Source organism: Solanum stenotomum, chromosome 3, assembly GCF_019186545.1.
Source record: "Solanum stenotomum isolate F172 chromosome 3, ASM1918654v1, whole genome shotgun sequence".
NCBI classification, from domain to species: domain Eukaryota; kingdom Viridiplantae; phylum Streptophyta; class Magnoliopsida; order Solanales; family Solanaceae; genus Solanum; species Solanum stenotomum.
Genome location: NC_064284.1, coordinates 32,207,236 through 32,229,472, shown reverse-complemented (window position 1 = coordinate 32,229,472; position 22,237 = coordinate 32,207,236). Strand labels below are relative to the sequence as shown.

General features: G+C 34.2%; 1 protein-coding gene across 2 annotated transcripts; it reads left to right on the top strand.

Annotated features, from left to right (window-relative positions):
• Nucleotides 1-1,174: 1,174 nt before the first annotated feature.
• Nucleotides 1,175-16,849, top strand: LOC125857979 (putative elongation factor TypA-like SVR3, chloroplastic). 2 transcript variants are annotated; one of them, XM_049537639.1, is made up of 14 exons: nt 1,175-1,484; nt 1,694-1,803; nt 2,381-2,584; nt 4,633-4,809; nt 5,316-5,468; nt 5,978-6,067; nt 7,401-7,535; nt 7,654-7,770; nt 13,631-13,782; nt 13,851-13,935; nt 14,257-14,351; nt 15,342-15,507; nt 15,811-16,006; nt 16,394-16,849. In XM_049537639.1, the coding sequence occupies exons 1-14, from the start codon at nt 1,286-1,288 to the stop codon at nt 16,525-16,527; spliced, it is 2,013 nt and encodes a 670-aa protein (XP_049393596.1). In that variant the 5' UTR covers nt 1,175-1,285; the 3' UTR covers nt 16,528-16,849. The 2 variants fall into 2 exon arrangements, with proteins under 2 accessions (XP_049393596.1, XP_049393595.1); XM_049537638.1 differs by having other exon boundaries at nt 1,187-1,484; nt 1,688-1,803.
• The last annotated feature ends 5,388 nt before the right edge of the window (nt 16,850-22,237 follow it).

Here is a 22,237-nt window from a genome sequence, read left to right as displayed (position 1 = left end):
AATGAAATTGAGCTTTTAATTAAATCTGTATTATTAAATTTAAATAATTAAGGGATAATTTCAAAGACCTCCTTCGAGGTTTCGCTCTATAACACTTACTTCCCCTATGATTTACGATATTATGCCTACCTCCGTTATTTTGATTTCTTATAACCATTATTTAAATATATTTAAAATAAATATAAATTAACAATGATTGGACAAATTCGTCCTTCTTTAGATTAATTTCTTCATATTAATCCATATAATTAAAAAATGACTTATTTAATAAATACTTTTAAAATAAATTTAAATGAAGAAATGTGTATCTTTGTTCGGTAAACAAGAATATGTGTATACTGTATCTAGAACAAAAGAAACTGTAGAAGATTCCAATGGAAAAGAAAAGAAAGCACCAATAGATTGAAAGAGATAGTTATCCAGCTTCACACTCGAGACAACCACACCAGGAAATGAGATCAACTATTGCATAGCTTAAATAGTTATCCTAGCTAGGACATACATATACTGTTTAGTTTTCTTAGTACAAAAGAGGTATTTTTCGAGGTCTAGTTCGTAGAGTCCACTGGAACTAGCGATTTGTAAATGATTCACTTTTGGTTAAATAAAAGTTCTACATTTGACAAAAAAACTAATTTGTGCTAATTTATTTTTAAAGTATTTATTAAATAAGTCATATTTTTTATAATATGCATTAATAAGAAGTTAATATAATGAAGCGCAAATTTGTCAAGTCATAATTGATTTACACTTATTTTAAATAGGTTTAAAAAATTATTACAAAAAAATAATAATAAAATAAATAAGGAATGTCGGCGTAATATTGTAAATCACATGGAAGGTGAGTGTTATAGAACAAAACCTAAAAGGAGAGTCTCCGAAATTATCCCAATAATTAATTTCATTATATTAATCTATAATATTTATCTGGACTAATGTATTCTTGAATTAATATAAGAGCATCCTAATCATTTTATGAATTTATATCCTATAAATTCTAAATAATTACAATATTAGTTTATTATCTTATCTTATCAATGATTTTTTTCCACTATCCCAAGTCGAGATGAAAAAAAATATTATCTAAGAGAGGTTATTAATTTAGAAATGTTCTATATACATTGTTTATATAGCCAAAAAAAAAAAAAAAGTAATCCGAAGTGGGAATTGTTGGTTCTAAGGAACCCCCGTCTCCCTCTACTACTACCCCTTAATAGTGGCCTCTCACTTCAATCCTCTATTGCTCTGAGAAAAGTAAGATAGAGAGAAAGAGAGAGAGAGCGCAATGGAGATGTCAATGGCTTCAACAACTCCATGTTTCTTCCTCCCCAAGAAAACTTTTTGTATTTCCACTCCTATCTTTAAGAAGCACTTGTTTGGTACTAGTTTGCCTTGTTGTTTATCTGCTAAACTACCCCTCAAACTCAACCCAATTCCTACTTCTATCAAATGCGCTGTTTCTGAGGCTACTCAAGCTCCATCTGGTCAGTTGTATTATTCATTTTCTGCCCTTTTCTTTCTTTGAATAATTAACGTTTATGGGCTTTTAACTGTAATTGGGAGGGGGCATTTCTGATTCAGAATTCTTGTCGTGGTAAAATTGAGCTAGTTTTGAAAAAAATGGTATTTTGGAAAACATGAATTTTGTTGTACATGTAGTTAGTGATTGCCCTTCTGTTTCTAACTGCCTTAGAGAAGAAGAGCCAATTGATGAGGAGAAGTGATATACGGAATATAGCAATTGTTGCACATGTTGATCATGGGAAGACCACATTGGTTGATTCAATGCTCAAACAAGCAAAGGTTGGTAATGAAATGACTATCTCAATGTTCTTATGGCGCTTTTTTATCTTGGCTAGTATAAGTTAATGCTATGCAATTTAAACAACTTTACTATCCTTATGGCTTAACATGCTCTTCATCCTCAACATTCTATTGAGATATTCATGTTAGTAGAAAAAAGTAATTCTAAATTTCTTAAGAGTTACTGAATCACAGTGTTGAGTGTTGACTGCCCTCCTCTTTAATTTACAGCAAGTTATTAGGAATGTTGTTGGTGATTCTTGAATGGTATTGGGAGAAATACCTGGTGCTTAAGAATTTAAGAGCAAGTTATTAGGAATGTTGTTTGTGATACTTGGTGGAATCTGTGTATTTGCTGTTTCAAGGAGGCACACCTTTGCTGTCTGAAAATAAAAAGAACACTTTTTTTTCTTTTAAAAGTAATGTTATAAAACCTCTTCCTCTCCTTAAAATCATCATAAAACTTATAAAGTTTAGTTTAGAAGTTGATATCATTGTTATGTTTTTGGGATGATTACTCTTTAAAACCATTAGACTAAGTATTAAAGTTCAATTTTATTGCAATTTTCCATTGCAGGTTTTTCGTGAAAACCAGTTTGTACAAGAAAGGATCATGGACTCCAATGATATAGAGCGTGAAAGGGGAATAACTATACTTAGCAAAAACACATCAATTACTTACAAGGATACAAAAATCAACATAATTGACACTCCAGGGCACTCTGACTTTGGAGGTGAAGTAGAACGCATCCTCAACATGGTTGAAGGAGTTCTCCTTGTGGTACTTTGACTACTTCTACTATAAAATTTATAAGAGGGACCATTTCCTATTTAATACTATCAATCATGATGTCTGGGATTTCTTAGTTAGTTTTTTCTTTGCTCTTCTGTGTGCCAAGATTTGGCTATGTTTTTGTTTACTTATTTAGGTTTATTTTTCTGCTGGTTAAAAGAATGAAGATCTGGAAAAGGTAAAAAAAAGAAGAAAAGCAGTCAACCAGGATGCTAAGTTTTTAGGACAGGGACTCAATATGCTAAGTTAATGGGACATTGTTGTCAATTTCAACTTACCGTTAGGCTTCCGTTTTGAGTGTAAATTTTAGACCTTTATGAATATGTTACTACAGGTATTTGCTTCCGAAAAGTGAAGTTCATTTGGATCACTTGACACGAAAGAAAGGAGATCAATTTGATGAAATGTAGGTTTAGACTGCTTAAAATGTTAATTATAGCTTATCAGACCCAAAAAATATTAATTAGTAGTTTAATTTGCAGCAAGGTAGTTCTAGATCACTCAAATTATTAAATGCAGATGAATAATTGGGGTTGTTAGCCGACTAATCATTGATCCCTTTGCTTCTACTTTGAGCAATGAATTATCTACTTTGCCCTTTTCCTTTTTCTCTTTTATCCAGGTGGGTACCAAACTGTGGATTTCGGGAACCGTGGAATTGGAAAGGTGTCCGAGTTTGACTCAATAACTTGTACTTTAACTAATTTAGCAAACCCCTTAATCCTAATAATATGTTTTCTTTTTCAACATTAAATCTATATGATTAGTAAGGTTTGAATGTTAAATCACTTGGTAAAGAGATGAAACACCTCTCCTTTCATCCCGTTTTATATTAGGAATTTACATCAAAGCATTATTTGGCACTTTGATGTACAATTCAATTTGTTGTGGTAAATAAAGAATTCAAGTCGCTGTTGGATTTCTGGTACAAGGTTGATTTCGTAATTAATACATTATTGCTCTTACTTTAGTTTGAATCTTTTTCATGTTGGTTAGATAATCGAAATTAGGTCACCTGCCTTAGACGGATCCAAGATTTGAAGACGACGGGGGCACCCTTATCTTAACATAAACGCCAACAAAACTTCCAATGAAGGCTGAGGGATAGTTCCGTGTCTGGCAGGTCACTGGTAGTGTGAGCAGTGTTGAGAACACAAGTATATAGGTCAAATAAGGTTCTACGCTAATAATTGAACTTTAACACTGCTTAAACAATTCAGAGAGATAGCTCAGTTGTTAAGATTGAGCAAAATGTATGAATTGTTGCAGGTTTGATTCTCAGCTCTCTCATTTGTGCTTATTGTTTCCTGAAAATAGGTGTAAAATCAGATGTTTAACGTTGATACTATAAGCCATTTAAATTTAAACCAAAAGAAAAAACTATAGAAAAGGGACATTTGGGATTCGATCCCGGGCCACAACTAAGGGAAGCAACGGCTGCACCCAACGTGCCCCCAGCCCACTTTCCTTTGTTAGGGTGCACAAAAAAATATATGTTAGTTTCTCAAGGTATATACACATACATACATATTTTCCCGAAGTAACGGGTGCGTGTGCACCCCCACCCTTCCTAATTGGGAACTGCCATAAATATTAGCATAATGCTTTCATCTGTGATACAGCTTCACAGTTTTACATTAAGCAATAACAAAAGAAGTACGTGATTACAAAGATCTAGTGCATGCTTCACAGTTTTGAGTTGATGGAACTGTCTGCTTCCTTTTTATGAGCCAGGAATATTATAGTGTTTTCTTCTGTTGTACACATTGTTTTAATCTATTATCTTTCAATACCATTTATAGTCGCATTGTATCCCTTTTCTTTTGGTTAAATTCTAGAAATGCTTCTTCTCTAATGGTAGAGTTTCTGCTTTTTTGCTATGTATGCCTAAGTATTTATTGTCTCTGTATATTATTTTCCTGATGCATTCTCTTCACATAAAACCTACTATCGTGGTCTCTTCTATTTTTGTTTCTTTTGATAGCCACTATAACTGTGCTCTTTTTGGATTCACCCTGCTTTCTGTATATTTTTAGGTAGATTCTGTTGAGGGTCCAATGCCACAGACAAGATTTGTCTTGAAGAAGGCTCTGGAGTTTGGCCATGCTGTAGTTGTTGTAGTCAATAAAATTGATAGACCTTCTGCTCGTCCAGAGTTTGTTGTTAACTCTACATTTGAGCTCTTCATTGAACTTAATGCCACCGACGAACAGGTACATCTCTTGCCATCTGCTTTTCAGAGTAAAATGTCTCCTTGATATTTCCTTTTTCATTTATCTTATATTAATTGAATACTGTCCTTAAACACTCCCCCCAAGAAAAGTAAAGGAATAAGGATTTTCAAAAGAAGAAGAATCTCAAAAAAAAAAAAAAAACAAAGAAGTAGCTCTACATACTGATTTTGTGACATATATAAACCCTTGTTATAATGTTAAACAGATACACATATGGAACTACAACTAGTCTCACACAAAAAACAGCAGATAATGAGATAACTTAGATGTCAAAATCTTTATCATTATTTGAGAGTTGTACAATGAACATGAAAATATTCTCTTGAGTTGTTTGGGTATTCTTGAAAGAGGAATTTCTTAATTAAAGATGCCTGGCAGTTATTAGCATTAAGGTCCCCTTTTAACCAGTTGAACTTTCTGGGATTGTTGGTACCTTATGAAAGACATTGATTTTGATCTCTATCTCATTATCCTCTTTTCTGCAGTGTGATTTTCAGGTAATATATGCCAGTGGTATCAAGGGAAAGGCAGGACTATCACCTGAAAATTTGGGTGAGGATCTTGGCTCATTATTTGAGGCCGTCATTAGATGTATTCCAGGGCCCAAGATTAATAAAGATGGTGCACTTCAAATGCTTGTTAGTTCTTTCTTCACCTTCCTCTTTTATTTATCCTATGATAAAGCTGCTGGTCTGCATATTTTTTTATGCAGTAAACCATCTTTATTTTCTTTAATGGCTCTCTTTAAAAGATGCAAATTTGTTCCTTGTGTAATGGGTGCTTGCATCGAGATGTATTCTGGAAGCTCTTTGTTGTGGGGAAATGTCGGAAGGCTTTGGAAAGAGTTGAAGCATTGAAAAACACCTTAAGCACTGCTACACAGGAAAAATAAATAAAATGACCTCTAGTAATACTGATTTCTTTCAAGAGGGTGTTTCAATAGCAATGTGGATAGCTTGTCAAAAATGAATGAAGTTTCAGCCTTGTAGGTCCAGTGCTGAAACATCATCTGTATGTAAGATCTTAGAGTGGTGACAATGCTTACTCAGATGTTGGCTCTTCTGCACCACTAAGTACTTTGTAGTTCTTCTTGAAAAGGAGCCATAATTATGTATTTTCTTATCTAACTGATCAATAAACATTATAGGCTACAAATATTGAGTATGAAGAACATAAAGGGCGCATAGCTATTGGACGTGTGCATGCTGGAAGTCTGCGCAGGGGAATGGATGTGAAGGTAGGTCATACCATCTTCTCTCATTTGGGGTTGTTCATCCTATGAAAGCTCTTACATCAGTCTTTTTTATTCCCTTGCAAACTGCTGTTGTTCCTGTTTATACACACTAGACACTACATCAATTGTTTGAGATGCTATCAGTTAAATTATTATTCTTGAATGAGTACCTTCTAGATCAGTTTGTCCTACCAATGGAGCTTAAATTGACTTCTATACTGTTTTACTGCTTGCCTGCAGCGTTTAGTTATGCTCATGCAAGGGATCTGTTGCGAGGATGCAACATAATTTCTCTCACTCACAAAATTGTACAAGATATAGAATTTCCTTTCTGAATACAGGAAATATACATATGTACGTAAAAAACGATGTGATTCTGTGTGCGCATTATAATTCTTACAGTCATATTTGCTTATCAAGAGAGATTATTTTTTAAGAGGCTTATCAAGAAAGGTTTTTGTTGAAGAGGCTTATCAAGAGATTTTTAGCTTCTCCTATGTTAGTATGCTAGTAACATGCATAAAAGGAAGTCTTTCTGTCACTTGATAGATGTTATGTCTCTACGTTAGGTGCATTAACAGTTGAGATAATGAACTAATCTTCTTCATATGGGAAGGCTAGGTTATCACACATGAACAAAGTTCTAAGTTCCAAAAATTCCAGTCTAACCTTTCTTGTTTTACTATGAGATCAAAGACGACGTCCACACACTTGTACACATTTTTTTGATAAGGTAATTAATTTAATCAATAATCGGAAAATCTCCCATATACAAGCAGTGTATGTGTATGTGTTGTATTTACAAGCTCACACACTTAACAAGAGAGATTTAACCTCTCCAACAGAAGTTCTCTAGTAGCCAAAAGCAATGTTTTCTATAGCTTGATGTATGCGTATATTCTAAGTTAAGAGCATTGCAGTTGATCTAACAGATGACAAACCAATCTTTGTGCTGACCGAATGCAAGTCATGAGTCTCCATCCATTCTCCCACCTCTAGTTGTCAAATTTAGGTTGAGAAGTTGAGAATATAAGATCAAATGCTAGGATTCTTCATTGATCTTATGCTCTGATTGATGTATAATTCCACTAATACATATAAACCTCTGGTGCTGATCTTAATGGTTGATCTTAGGACCTCGTATATTAGTGTCGACTAAATGTGACTAAGACTGTTGCTTGCCTTATTAGCTTATCAAACTTTTTGAGATAATAAATTTATGAAATTTCATTTTTTTCATGGAACTTGTTATACATGCTAGTCCTATCTATGTGAGAAGTTTGTTCTTTTAGTTTTCAATTTCTTTTCTTGATGAGTTATACAATAACCTTTTCAGATATGTACATCTGAAGACGCATGCAGATTCGGCAGAGTAAGTGAGTTATTTGTGTATGAGAAATTCAGTAGAGTTCCTGCTGAAACTGTTGAAGCTGGAGATATTTGTGCAGTGTGTGGCATTGATGATATTCAGGTATTAAAACTGAATACGTTGGTTGGTTGGCTTATATACATTACTTGTCATTTGAGATGATTGCAAACATTTGATGCAAAGCTGTTTCTGAACCACTGTTCTTCTTTTGTAAACTTAGATTGGAGAGACTATCGCTGACAAAAGCGATGGAAAACCATTACCTTCAATCAAGGTTGAAGAACCTACAGTGAAAATGTCATTTTCAGTCAATACATCCCCCTTTGTTGGCCGTGAGGTAAATCACTATTTAGTAACATCTTTTTTTACACGTTTTTTCATACCATGGAAGGGACACACTATAGAGTTGACTTTCATTCTGAAAAATGCATTGCTTCTTTCATTTTGTACTTTTTCGTCTTATAGTGGCATATTTTAAAGCAGGCTTTATTCTTTATGTTGTTATTTCTTTTGCCGTCTAGATCCTTCTTTTTCCCTTTAGGAATAGGCATAAGTACCTCCAGAACTCTGGTCGGATTTTCAGTTACACACCCGATCTTTGTGGGGTCTTGTTACCCCCAAACTTTTTTGACTTGACCTTGAATACCATAGGTATAAAACATAAACGTGCCCTTTAACTTGGCCTTAGCTGACATTTATGCCCTCCAACTTTGGGTGTGCACAAGTGGACACTTAAACTTGTATAAAGATGAACAAGTAGACACACACGTCCTTAATGACGTAATATAAATCAGTTAGAGTATCTCTCACGCGAATTGCCAAGTAGGACATGTGTGGATACTTGTTCAACTTTATACAAGTTTATGTGTCTACTTGTGAACACCCAAAGTTGGAGGATATAAATACCAGTTGAAGCCAAATTAAAGGGTTATGTGTTATGCCAATGCCATAACTAGATCTGATGTAAGTTGTAATACATATTTTACCACTTAATATATTTATTTTTCACATTTTCTTCTCCTTCCTTCTTTCTTCCTCCACCCGCACTCCACTACTAGAGATGTCAGATGGGCGGGTTGAGCTGAATTTGAGTGGGTTAAAATGGGTTGAGTTTCCCAATATTTATTTGGGCTGAGTTGCCCAAAAGTTATTTGGGCTGAAATGCAGGTCATAATCCAACCTGTCCAATTTCTTACTAAATTCTAATTGCTTAATTTCTTCTTTTGTACTCCCTCGTTTCAATTTGTTTGTATGGTTTTGACTTGACATGGTGTTTAAGAAGGTAAAATAGACTTGTATCTTGTGCTTTTAAACTAAAGATATGTCAAATGTATCAAAATGTCCTTTAATCTTCTGGTCTTAAACATGTCATATGGAAATTATGAAAGATTGCCAAAAAAGGGAAGGCATTATTTTTGAAACGGACTAAAATGGAAAGTAAGACAAACACAAATTAGAAGGGAGGGAATGATATTTTAGTACCTAATAAAACTATTGTTTTCTTTATTATGGCTATATATAACACGATCAAACAAAAAAAAATTGAAAATATTTTAACAAGATTTTTTATGGGTCAATTTGGGCTACATATCAACCTAGATTCTATGGGTTGAAATGGACGGAGGCATTGAGCCAATAGATGGGCGGGTCAATAACCAACCCAAACTTAGGTGGGTTGTGTTTTCATGGGCTAATTTTTTCACCTTTATCCACAACCACCAGAGAAATAACGGACCAACTTTGAATTCATCCTTACAAGATTCATTACAAAAAGGCTAGGTTTGGTATGGAGAATCTGTGGATCACCAACCTGTCCACACAACCCTATGGATCTGGAGTATGGAGATCCATCAGAAATTTATGGATCAAATTCTTTAACAAATGCAAAATCAAGGTAGGGATCTAAGGTTTAGAAGACATCTAAATGATTGGGAGGTCAATAAAATAGTTGAGCTACTCAACATTCTAGGGTAGTGCAAAGATCTAAACACAAATGAGGACAATCTATTTTGGAATTCAGATGAGCAAGGCAGATTTTCAATTGGCTCGGCTTATAGAAGCTCACAAAGACCTGGTACTCGTATAGGTGGATAGCCTTGGAAGATGATTTGGAAAGTCAAGATACCATTCAAGATAGCATGTTTCACTTGGCTGTTAGCCAATCAGGCTGCACTCACTCAACACAACCTCATGAAAAGAGGCATGCAAATCTGTTCTAGGAGTTGGTTTTGTGAATGTGAGGTCAAGATAATAAATCATCTCTTTCTACATTGTAGAGAGACTGCGAAGTTGTGGCAGATTTTCATCAACTTAAGGGGCATCAGTTGGACTATGCCAAGGAGCATCAAAGAAGCTCTAGCTTGCTGAAACAGAGATGGGAATCAGTCAGGACACAGGGAGAGATGGAAGATTGTCCCTGCCTGCATTTGGTGGTCTATATGGATGGAGAGAAACCAGAGATGTTTCAAAAAAAGAGCTGCTCTATGCAGAATTTGAAGCTGAATTGCCTGGTCCTTTTCTTTTTTTGGTGTAAACATGAATATCCTCAACATGCAGAGGATATTCCTAGTATTTTAGAGTTCTTATGACCTCCATAGGAGTTCTTTGCTTTTTGCAACTTTTGGATGTAAGTATTACTAGAATACTCCTTATGTATTCTTTTGTTTATAATACAAGTTACCTTTCTCAAAAAAAAAAAGATTCATTACAAAAAAATTCACTTACCAAAGCTAATGGACTGCGAGTCTTCCCAATTGCACTTGTCCGTTGCTTTGAACTAAATCTAAATGTCTCAGTAGGCTGCTATGGACTTCTTTCAACTATGGACTAAAGAAGCTCTCTTTCAAATTCTTTTTTTCAATTTCATTTTTGATATGACTATCTCTGGTGAATGCAATGAAATTGCAGAAACATACAACATAATTAGGAAAATCCCCTTCTTGAATAGTCCAATAAGGTGTAACACTGTAGATAAGAGGAAACCTACTATTCAAGAGGTTTTTCTTGACTCAAAATGGGAGCAGGTTTGAAAAAGAAAAATTGGGAAGTCTCTCTGACGATGATGATAGTGGAGACAATGCATATGGTTTCTCCATCATCGGAAGGACATCTTTGATCTATCGACGCCAACCACAGTTCCATCCAAGAAGAAACAAAGAACAGAGAAGTCTACTAAATGGAACCCCACAGTTTTCACCATCAAAGATGATGATTTGAAGTTGTTTAAGCTTCACTCCTTCCTTTGTAGTTAAGATCCCCATATTTGATTTCTCTAAATCTGAAGTCTCATTTGTTTAATGTTTGTTAGAATGGGTAAAAGTCCCACATTGGCTGGGGAATGGACTGGTGGTCTCCTTATATGGACTTGGGCAATCCTCTCCTCATGAGCTAGCTTTTGGGGTTGAGTTAGGCCCAGGTGCCATAACTTTACATGGTATCAGAGCCAGGTCCATCCTAGTTTGGGCTCCCGTTCCACGCGCCAATCGGGCCTGGGCGTGAAGGGGGGTGTTAGAGTGGATAAAAGTCCCACATTGGTTGGGGAATAGACTGGTGGTCTCCTTATATGGACTTGGGCAATCCTCCCCTTATGAGCTAGCTTTTGGGGTTGAGTTAGACACAAGTGCCATATCTTTACAATGCTCATTGGATACCTCTTCAATTNCCTCGTTTGGGCTCCCGTTCCACGCGCCAATTGGGCCTGGGCGTGAAGGGGGGGTGTTAGAGTGGGTAAAAGTTCCACATTGGTTGGGGAATAGACTGGTGGTCTCCTTATATGGACTTGGGCAATCCTCCCCTTATGAGCTAGCTTTTGGGGTTGAGTTAGGCCCTAGTGCCATATCTTTGCAATGCTCATTGGATACCTCTTCAATTATGGACCTAAGTCCTTCGGTTTTTAGTTGACCCTATCAATGGTTGGCTGTCAAGTGCTTTTAAGGGGAGATTTAGGAGATGTTGGAGCAAGTAGTGGAAGGTGGCGCCGGTGAGGGTGGTGGTGGAGGAGAGAAGAAAAGAACAGAAAAGTAGAGAGGAAAAAAAGAAAGGAAGTAGGAAAATATATATTTAATAAGAAATGTTAAAGAAGTATTTTTTTCACATTTTCTTTGTTTTTCACTATTTTTGAGAGTGTAATACACTCTTCCGACTCCCTACCACATCATGACTTAGGGGTAATAATTCCACTTCAAGATAGTCTAAGGGCTAATAATCCTCTACAAAGGTTGGACGTGTAACTGAAAATCCAGCCTTAGTTCAATGGGGTACTTATGCCTTTTTCCTTTTCTTTAAGGTGAGATGTTGGGAGGTGGGACAAACACAAGGTCATCTTCCTCTTCTCTTCTTTACAATGCAACGCTTTGAGCAAATCTCACATCGGGAAAACACCCAAGACACGCCGGGTATATAAGGAAGCGAGCCGTAGATCCTAGTAACACGTTTTTAAATCATGCAGGTTGAAGGTCAATGTAGATAATATGACTACTGAGCTGGGTTGTTACATTTGGTGTTAGAGCTACTTGTGTGCAATCTTTTTTATGGTGAGCCGAATCTCAAGGAGGACGTTCAGTTTCTGAGGGAGGTGTATGTAGCACCATACTGAAATTGTACATTGACAAATTCCTTAGGCTCTGATGTGCTGTTTAAAGTCATGTAGATATAGGCCCAAACTCGACAATAACATGAGTGGAGTGATCTATTCTAAAGTCACAACCTTGGATGGAAGTCGAAGAAACCTTGACGAGGAAACAGAGTGCTTTAGAGGGGACGTATCTAACAATTTAGACAATCCCACGTTGACAAAGAGCAAGAGATGCTGGGTGTACAAGGGAAACAAGTATTAGACATAGAGACACCTTTTGAAGCCGTGCGAGCTTAGGGCCAAAGCAGACACTATCAATAGTATGTTGGGTTGTTATATATGACTTCAATTAGAGCATGATCTGAAACTCGTTAAGTGAATTCCACATTGAAAAATACCTTAGGCCATGTTGGTGTGTTTTAAAGCCATGCAACCTAGGCTCAAGGCCGATGATGTGTTTTAAAGCCGTACAAGCCTAAACACAAAGTGAACAATTTTAATACTGGGCCTACTGCCTAGGTTGTGCGTCTGTAAAATGCATCAGCAGACTTAAGGGCGTGTCGATGTGGTATTCTTATAGAGTATTGCATGCACTCCTTTCTCCAAATTCTAATGTTTGCTGCTTTTTTTTTTTAAAAAGAAATCCTGAATTTGAAGCTTCAAGCCTCTTTAAATCCACTGTTCCATGATAGAATGAAGTCAGAACAGGTTTTGAATAAAAATTGTGACAATCAAATGTGGCAATTAATAAGAAATTTTTTACATTAAAAAAATCATGTTCAGTCTTCTTAATCATTAGCATTAATTGTACCATAGAAATTGCAACAAGGCAAAAATTTACATCTGTGTCCAACTACCTGGAAGTGATACTAGCTCAGATCCAATTTATATGGCATTCTTTCTATTTTGGGACTTCCAAAGTGTTCGACACAATTTTTCTAGTATATATTACATACAATTTTCACAACTTCCAATCAATCAAATTTGTAACTATTCAATTTTTAACTTTGAAGTGATGTTTTCTATATAAAAACAACTTTTCAACATCTATTTTAATATTTTATTTCCGTCATTAATACAAAACAGAAGTCTAAGTTAACAAAAGTTAAAAGTCAAAATATTTATGTTAAATTATATGGAGAAATTGAAAGCTAAATGACATTGGAAACCCCCTGCTGTTGGACCCGAAAATGAGTAAACATTAACAAACAATTCTGTTTTATTTATTAATGATGATATGGTAAATACAGGAAGCTATTCTAGCTGAAGTTATGCCAAACTTTTTGCTGCCCAAATCTTTATTTCATTTATCATACTCCATTCAATACATACACACACAGCTTTTTTCTTTCTCGGTGCATAATTTTCCTGTTATGCTTCAAACCAGCTCTCATGTAGATAGCAATTGAGATCTGAGAACATGATAGATGGCACATTCTGTGCTGAAACTGAATTTGAGAACAATGCATAGTTTAATTGAAGAGTATTTTGTCGCCTTTACCACAGATAGAACATGCTTGCTTTCATGAGAAATGATTTTAAACAATTTTATGTGTAGTTTAGTTGAAGAGTACTTCACAGATAGAACTTGCTTTCATGGGAAATGATTTTAAATATTTTTCAGGGAAAGTATGTTACTAGTCGAAACCTAAGAGACCGGTTGTACCGTGAGCTGGAAAGAAATTTGGCAATGAAAGTTGAAGATGGTGAAACTGCAGATACGTTCATTGTCAGTGGACGTGGTACTTTGCATATTACCATCCTGATAGAGAACATGTAAGAAAATTCTATCACATACCCCGGACCACACTATCTTACTCATACTAAAAATCTGAAATGTTCAGGCGAAGGGAAGGATACGAGTTCATGGTGGGACCTCCTAAAGTGATAAATAAGAGAGTGAATGACAAGTTGCTGGAACCTTTTGAGGTAATCATTGGCTGAGTTTGTTTTGTGTATAACTGGACGAAATGGATAATGCACATAAGTTGAGATCATTTTTAATATATTATCCGTGTTGTATTTTTGGTAGCACTGTGGTAACGTCTCATGATTTTCACTTTGGTTTGGCCCTTCCCCAGACCCGCGCATAGCGGGAGCTTAGTGCTTTTTTAATACATCTGGAAGCTTGTCCAATATTGCTTTCTGGTTCTATTTCTGTATGACTTATCTGTTGAACTTGTATACTAGGAAAGTATTGTTTAATCTCTATCAATTGTTAGTCCTGACTTTTGTATTCCATATTTGCAGATTGCTACTGTTGAGGTTCCTGAAGAACACATGGGGTCTGTGGTTGAACTTCTGGGGAAAAGGCGTGGGCAGATGTTTGATATGCAAGGGCTTGGGTAAGTAAAAATTGTCATGATGACCGGATATTTTTCAGAATGATAAATTGGTAAAAGATTCTCTCAGCTTAGTGGAGTAGGTTTGGCATCATGGCACACGGTAACAGGATAGTTAAGATAATTCCAACTGTGAATCATGAGTCTTACACTAGGAAGTTAGGGAAGTACCTGTTCTTTGGCAACATCATTCCAAGCATAGATTAAAAACATTGCTTTCAGTCTCAGAATATCTTATACAATCCTACCGGTCCTTAAAATGAGATCCTCCCCACATAGATCTGGCAATTCAACAGCTTGTTGTCTTCTGAGATAGCTGTATGTTCTTAACCATAACAAGGTTCTAGTTGTGCTGAAAGTTGCGAGTTTGATTAATGTGCTTCCGATTTCCATTTTGATCCACTGTTGTGAGGAAAAAAAAAATTAAATTCTTAAAAAATAAATAAATGAAATGCTGATAATTATTGCTATAATTATTCAATAAAACTGTTTTGGTTTATGTTTAGCTCAGCTGAAGAATACCATCAAGGAAAATGACAGATATTTGTGATGTATGTTTGCTCGGACTCTTCAAAAGTGTCAGATGGTGTGTGTCAGATCCTCCAAAGGTAGTGCATTTTTGGAGGACCCGACTTCAATATGGCAACATTTTAGGAGAGTCCGAGCAACATAGTTTGTGATCAGATATGGACATTAGGCTCATGGAATCAATTTTGGTCTTGTTTATTCAATGTTTGTCCCAGGAGCAGCAACGTGGTTCTTTCAATTATTTGCATTATATGAACATCCTGCATTCTCATTAGTGATATGTTATATCAGAGGATATCCTGGAAAAGAAGGGAACTTTTCTTCGTCTTCTTGCTTTATTGTCCACTGTGTTTTTATTCATTCTTCGTGATATTTTGGGTTCTTGAAAGGCACAGTTTTTAGCTGCAGAGTACTTTTTCATTTTTGTTCATTGAATACAAGACACTAATGCAACTTATCTGTCAGGTCTGAAGGAACAACTTTCCTCAAATATAAAATACCTACCCGTGGTCTTCTTGGATTGCGGAATTCAATCTTGACAGCTTCTAGAGGCACAGCAATTCTCAACACTGTATTTGAGAGCTATGAACCATGGGCTGGTGATATTTCTACTCGTGATCTTGGTTCACTGGTAATTTTCCACCTTTGGTACAATCTTCTCCTCAGTAAAGATCAAATTTTAAATTAGTTTTAACGTCTTAGCAAATAGCAGATGGTCCAAGTTTTTACAAAATTTTGTTTTTAACTTTAAAAAGATGTGATTTTTAGTAGTTTTATTTAGTTTTTAAATATGAAAAATTTATTTGAAAACATTAATAAACTGATGTGCAATTTCACGACAAAAATTGGATGCATTGATCCTCGTACTCTGAATCTTGTGCTTTTTCCAGAACAGAATGATATTATATTCGAAATTTTGCTTATATCATCATAGGTTGCATTTGAGGACGGAACAAGTACATCCTATGCGCTCATGAGTTCTCAGGACAGAGGACAGTTGTTTATTGGCCCTGGAGTTGATGTTTATAAAGGTCAAATAGTTGGTATTCACCAACGGTCAGGTGACCTTGCCCTGAATGTCTGCAAGAAGAAAGCTGCAACAAATGTCCGTTCAAACAAAGAAGTAACAGGTAAAGTCAGCACCAAAGATGTTACTGAAAAATCTCAACCTTTTCCTACATAGAATTGGAATAAATTGTTCAAGAAAAGATTTGTTTACATTTTGGCCCCATATTGTATCAAAGAGCTTAAAATTCTGCAATTCGAGCTGTTACGTAGAGAAAAATGGTGTGTTACCTTGCTACTAGCTTCATTCCCCACCTTCCTTAAATATAGTTTCTAATTCTGCTTTCAAGGGGTCCAATATTATCCTGATAGCATGATGGGGGAAATCACTACCTTTTTTTTTTCTTTCTGATTAATTATAAAATTGTTCTTGTGTACTTAACATTGTGATAGTATGTCTTTGCTTTTGTCTGCCTCATACTAACTGAAGCCCCATACCATTACATGTGCAGTGGTTCTTGATACCCCACTAGATTTTAGTCTGGATGATTGCATAGAGTACATTCAAGAAGATGAGCTTGTTGAAGTTACTCCATCAAGTATCCGGATGTTGAAAAATCCAAAGTCTGCCAAAAAAACGCGATGAGGGTTTACATAGAACGAGGCAAAGAGATGTGATGAAGTATACATAGGATGAGACAATATACATGTTACCCAGCTCATTAATTCATTCCAAAGCCTCTCTCTTTTGGATGGTGCATACAGGATCATTAGCATGTTGGTACTTTTAACATGTGAATTGAACTTTTGGTTAATGCAGAGCTATACTGCATTCAAAGCCTGAAGTACACTAGGTTGAAACCTTTTGGTAGTTGGATTTGGTTAGACATACAAAGGTGTGGTATATTTCTCACAATTTGTATAGATGATACAATAGAGAGCATGCAAAACAATTTGCAATATTTGGTTATTTTTGGTATTGTAATAACTATTATAGCATTATCGAATTACATATTTTTGTGTAAAATTTGCTTAATGGGGTGCCATTATTTGTTCCAATCAACTTAATAATATGATTTGGTTATATTTGTTTTTCCTTCATATCTTATCCAGATATTCATCCATGTAGATGCATAATAGTACTTCACAAATATTTGTGCTTCTTAAACTAAGTGAACCGTGCTTAATCTTAATATGTCATTTTTGTTTTCAGAACTAGAAAAATATGGCACGGGCCCAACTTGAAGATTGTTTTAGCTAGATTGATGTTATTCACAATAATAATTGAAAAACATATATTAATTATTTGATAGTATTTACTAAGGGGAGCCAAGTTTACAAAATAGTTTTGCGCGTCTTATTTACATAAGTTTACAAAATAGTTTTGTTCGTCTTATTTACATAAATTTACAAAATCTGATGTATCTTCAAGTTTGAGATTATTAACCATAAAATTGAGATCCGCTACATAAAGAAGGAGAGATTAAAGTGAATCACAATCACTTGAAATGATTAATAATCAAAATGAACTAAGAGTTATAGCCACTTTTATTCCTAAATTTACAACAAAAAAAACATAGGCACACATCCTTTTGTGATTATTCTCCAAACTTATAAATGATCGACATACAAGGAAGGGGAAAAAAAGAGTGAACAAATAACCTTTTAGTTTGAGATGGTATTGAAGTTAGGAAGATTTCACAAATTGACTTGGCGGTGTCTACTCCAAAGTCAATGAATTTTGTTTAATTATTGGTTCTAATTACAAAGAATTGAAGTTAGAAGAGGTTACCATATTCAACAATATAAATGGATCTCTAACATAAACTAATACTCCCTTTGTCCTAGATTTACGTTCCTTATTAAAAAAATGACACATTTCTATATTTAACAACAATTTAACTTTAATATGTTTATTTTATTCTTAATGAAATGATTTTTAGTCACAAATATCTATGACTCACATTGAACTACAAGTTTCAAAAGTTTTTCTTTTCTAAACTCTGTGACTAACTCATATAAATTGAAACAAAGAAAATACTAAATTTTGTACATAGAATACGATGGATCACATACTTTGACACCTTCAAAATCTCTTTCATACTTTACTTCATTAAACAACACTTGTCTAATTTTGACCAAAAAATCATTTGAATCCAACAGCTCAACAAAGAACCAGCCTTGAAGAGCATTTCTTTACTTTAATTTTCTCTCTCACACAACAAAAAATCAAGCCAAACTTCATCTGCAAATTCAACTGATCTTTCCTCAATTTTTTTGGATCGAACAAAGTCCCAGTTCCTATAGTCTAGAGCAAAACCTACAAATCTAGTAAATTAATCTAATTACCTAGAATGAGTATAATCGAATTGGGTTTTCTTTCATTAAAATTTATGGAGGATGAAGAGAAATCTCAAAGCAAAACTCAAACATCTAACCAAATAACTAAAAAGGATAACAAAAAACTGAATTAATGATACAACATAATAAATTTATCTGATACAACAATACCACTACACCTTATGCTTGCTCTTTCTTTTCCTAAACAGAGAAGAAGAGATAGACCACCAAGAAGAGAGAGACATACTATTTAAGTTAAAGCCAAAGTATTGCTACGTGTCTACTCCAAAGTAGATATAAGATACGTATGTAACCTGTAAATACAAATCAGTTTGATAGGGCANATTTGAATCCACCAGCTCAACAAAGAACCAGCCTTGATGAGCATTTCTTTACTTCAATTTTCTCTCTCACACAACAAAAAATGAAGCCAAACTTCATCTGCAAATTCAACTGATCTTTCCTCGATTTTTTTGGATCGAACAAAGTCCCAATTCCTATAGTCTAGAGCAAACCTACAAATCTAGTAAATTAATCTAATTACCTAGAATGAGTATAATCGAATTGGGTTTTCTTTCATTAAAATTTATGGAGGATGAAGAGAAATCTCAAAGCAAAACTCAAACATCTAACCAAATAACTAAAAAGGATAACAAAAAATTGAATTAATGATACAACATAATAAATATATCTAATACAACAACACCACTACACCTTATGCTTGCTCTTTCTTTTCCTAAACAGAGAAGAAGAGATAGACCACCAAGAAGAGAGAGACATACTATTTAAGTTAAAGCCAAAGTATTGCTATGTGTCTACTCCAAAGTAGATATAAGATACGTATGTAGCCTGTAAATACAAATCAGTTTGATAGGGCAAATGACCATAATACCTATATTTTAGAATTAACTGCTATAGGATAAATGATCATAATATCCCATATTTTAGAATTAATTGACCAAGAAGCACACATGCTGAAAAACTTGAAATTGTCTCTTCAATATAAGAGAAAAGTGTGGAGAAAGCTTTCCAAATTTTTTGAAATAATTTTTCAACCAGATGCCTTCATAGAGTCTCTTTTTCAGATTTTTAAAAAAAATTAAAATATATTGTCACTTGTGTTTGAAAAATTAGCATAGCATAACAACTTATATATTTAATTGGCAATAAATAGCCTATTTTTACCTTTTTAGCAAAAAAAAAAAATCTTTTTAATATTTTTCTGGCTTTAAATAGTCATATTTCTTTTCTTGAAAAGTGATTTTTTTTTTCTTCTAGTTCTCTCTCTCTATTTCCTAGAACACGTTTATTATTGTTCTTTTTTTTCTCTCTCATTATTTGCTAACTGTTTTTATCATCATTATAAACAAACCGTTGCACAATTATAGGGGAACACTATTTTATATAAAATATGAATTTTTACATTAATGAATTCTTTTAGATTTATTATTACTCTTTTTTGGATACTTTTTTTATTACAACTTATAGCCTAATTTAACTTGAAATCACATATTGTTCCTCTCACCTCTCCCCTTCTCCTCTGATCCCTCATCTCCCTCCTCCTCCAGCCCTCATCTTTCTCCTTCTCCGGTCAACATCATCGAAGATGACTTCTCCGGCGAAGAAAACAATGAATAACAACCACCCAAATTTTCACTTTTTGTTCTCACCTCCACACCACCACTAAATAGACCAAACAATAAAAAACAACAAAACAACCAAATTGGAAAATCACCAAATTTCAACAAAAATTAGGAGCTTCGATGAGCTTCATGAAAATCGACGATGTCCAATTTCTATTCTTCTTTCTCTTTTATGTTAATTTTTATTTATTTTATTTTTCAAATCATAAGTATAAGAACCAAAGAAGATTATAGTTTCTATGTTTATTGCTTAAGTAAAAGTGTAGAATATAAAATTGATGGTGTTATTAAATCTGAACAGAACTCTGAAGGTATTTTTTACTCCGGTGATCTTCATGAAAACTAGTAGCTAGATCTGATCGAAAAACCCTCTTTGACGTTCAAATCTAGTGATAGTGTTTGGACCGAAAAAAATGGTGAAAGGGGTTTGGTGATTGCGGTTGGATTGCGTGGTGATTTATTTTGGGATCAACTTGAGCTGCTGATGGTGAATCACCGGAGAAGAAGCGGTGCATCTCTTGAAAAGTTGTATTAAAAGTGTTTTAAATATAAATACAATTATAATACAATTCGAATTCAATATTATACATTGTTATGAATTCAATTATTTTTATTTCAACAAATATAATAATTTCTTATGACATAAAATTAATTTAAATTGTACTAAAATATTTGAAATTCACACATAATACTTAGAATACATTTGTATTACCATGTGCATTAAAACATGCATATAATATGTATTATATATTGAATTCAAAATGTATTATAATTATTTTTTTATTTTTTCTCTTATTAACAATGTTAAAATATATTATTGTATTAAAAATATATTAGTTATATATTCACCACGTGCATTGAAAATGCTAATTTATATAATGTATTGAATTCTAAATGTATTACAGTTGTAGTTTATTTTTGTTTTTTCGGAAAAGGGCATAAAATACCCCTCAACTATGTGAATTGGTACAAAATTACCATTCTTCTACCATTTAAGCATAAAATGCCCTCGACGTCAACCTTTTGGCTCTATTTTGCCCTTATCTTTAATGGACTAAATCATAACCTCAATTAATAAATTCAGTAATGACGTGTCACTAACCTATTGGCTACCCTAACAATTAATTAAAATAATTAAAAAGATCAAACTCACCCGCTCCACCCAAAAACCCCACCCGTAAAAATCCACAAATCTTTTAAGGTTTCAGTTTTCATGGAAACACAAATATTCTCAAATTCTCTAAATGCGAAAACAAATGACGTTCTCTCAAACAGTGATTGTAAACTCTCAGCAGAAGCAACCTCCGATGCCCTATCAATTGCTGATGGAGCCTCAATATAGTCATTTTGTAATAACTTATAAATGGAATAGTTCAACATCCCAAATACATAATCATTCGGGCTAGAATTTGAAAAGAGAGAAGCAATATCAAATATTGAAGCAGACTTTGATAATGACTGAGAGTTTTCACTATCTACTACATATTTTTAGAATATATGTGTTTCCATGAAAATTGAAACCTTAAAAGATTTGGAGATTTTTACGGGTGAGGCTTTTGGGGTGGAGCATGCGAGTTTGATCTTTTTAATTATTTTAATTAATTGTTAGGGTAGGTAATAGGAAAGTGACACGTCATTAATAAATTTGTTAATTGAGGTTATGATTTCGTTCGTTAAAGATGAGGGTAAAATAGAGCCAAAAGGTTGATGCGAGGACATTTTAGGCCTGAAAGGTCGAAGAAGGGTATTTTTGTTCCAATTCGCATAGTTGAGGGGTATTTTAAGCCCTTTTCCGTTATTTCTTTTATTAATGATGTACAAAAAAATCTTTACATTTTCATATCTTAAAAAAAGTTAGTCTTCACCAAAAATAGAATAATTGATATTTAAAAGAGAGAGAGAGAGAGTGAAAGACAAAAGAAAAAAGAAGAAGAGAGAGAAATAAAGAGAAGGGTGTATTTAATAAAATGTGGAATGACCTGGGAGGCCCTTGTACTTGGCTTTGTTTGTCAGTTAATGAGCCCTTAAACTCGATGAAACTCTATTTTTTAAACTCCTCTAACTATTGACCGAGCTTATGTGGCACTAAAATGTTTGAGTTGGACAAATACGTGACCACACACATTTTCAAGCAAGTGAATACAATATTGTTATTTTAAAATTGTTTAATTATAAGACAAAACAGCAATAATAATTTTTTTAAAAAAATACTGAAAATCTCCTCGTTTTTCACTCCACCCCCCCTCCCNCACATTTTCAAGCAAGTGAATACAATATTGTTATTTTAAAATTGTCAAAATTATAAGACAAAACAACAATAATAATTTTTTTTAAAAATACTGAAAATCTCCTTGTTCTTCACTCCACCCCACC

What these genes read in the sequence shown, in the direction of transcription:
- LOC125857979 (XM_049537638.1), top strand. Translation starts at nt 1,286, where the DNA reads ATGGAGATGTCAATGGCTTCAACAACTCCATGTTTCTTCCTCCCCAAG. An exon ending in TTGAAGGAGTTCTCCTTGTG is followed by an intron (nt 2,585 to 4,632) that starts GTACTTTGACTA and finishes GTATATTTTTAG; the next exon opens with GTAGATTCTGTTGAGGGTCC. An exon ending in ATGGTGCACTTCAAATGCTT is followed by an intron (nt 5,469 to 5,977) that starts GTTAGTTCTTTC and finishes TAAACATTATAG; the next exon opens with GCTACAAATATTGAGTATGA.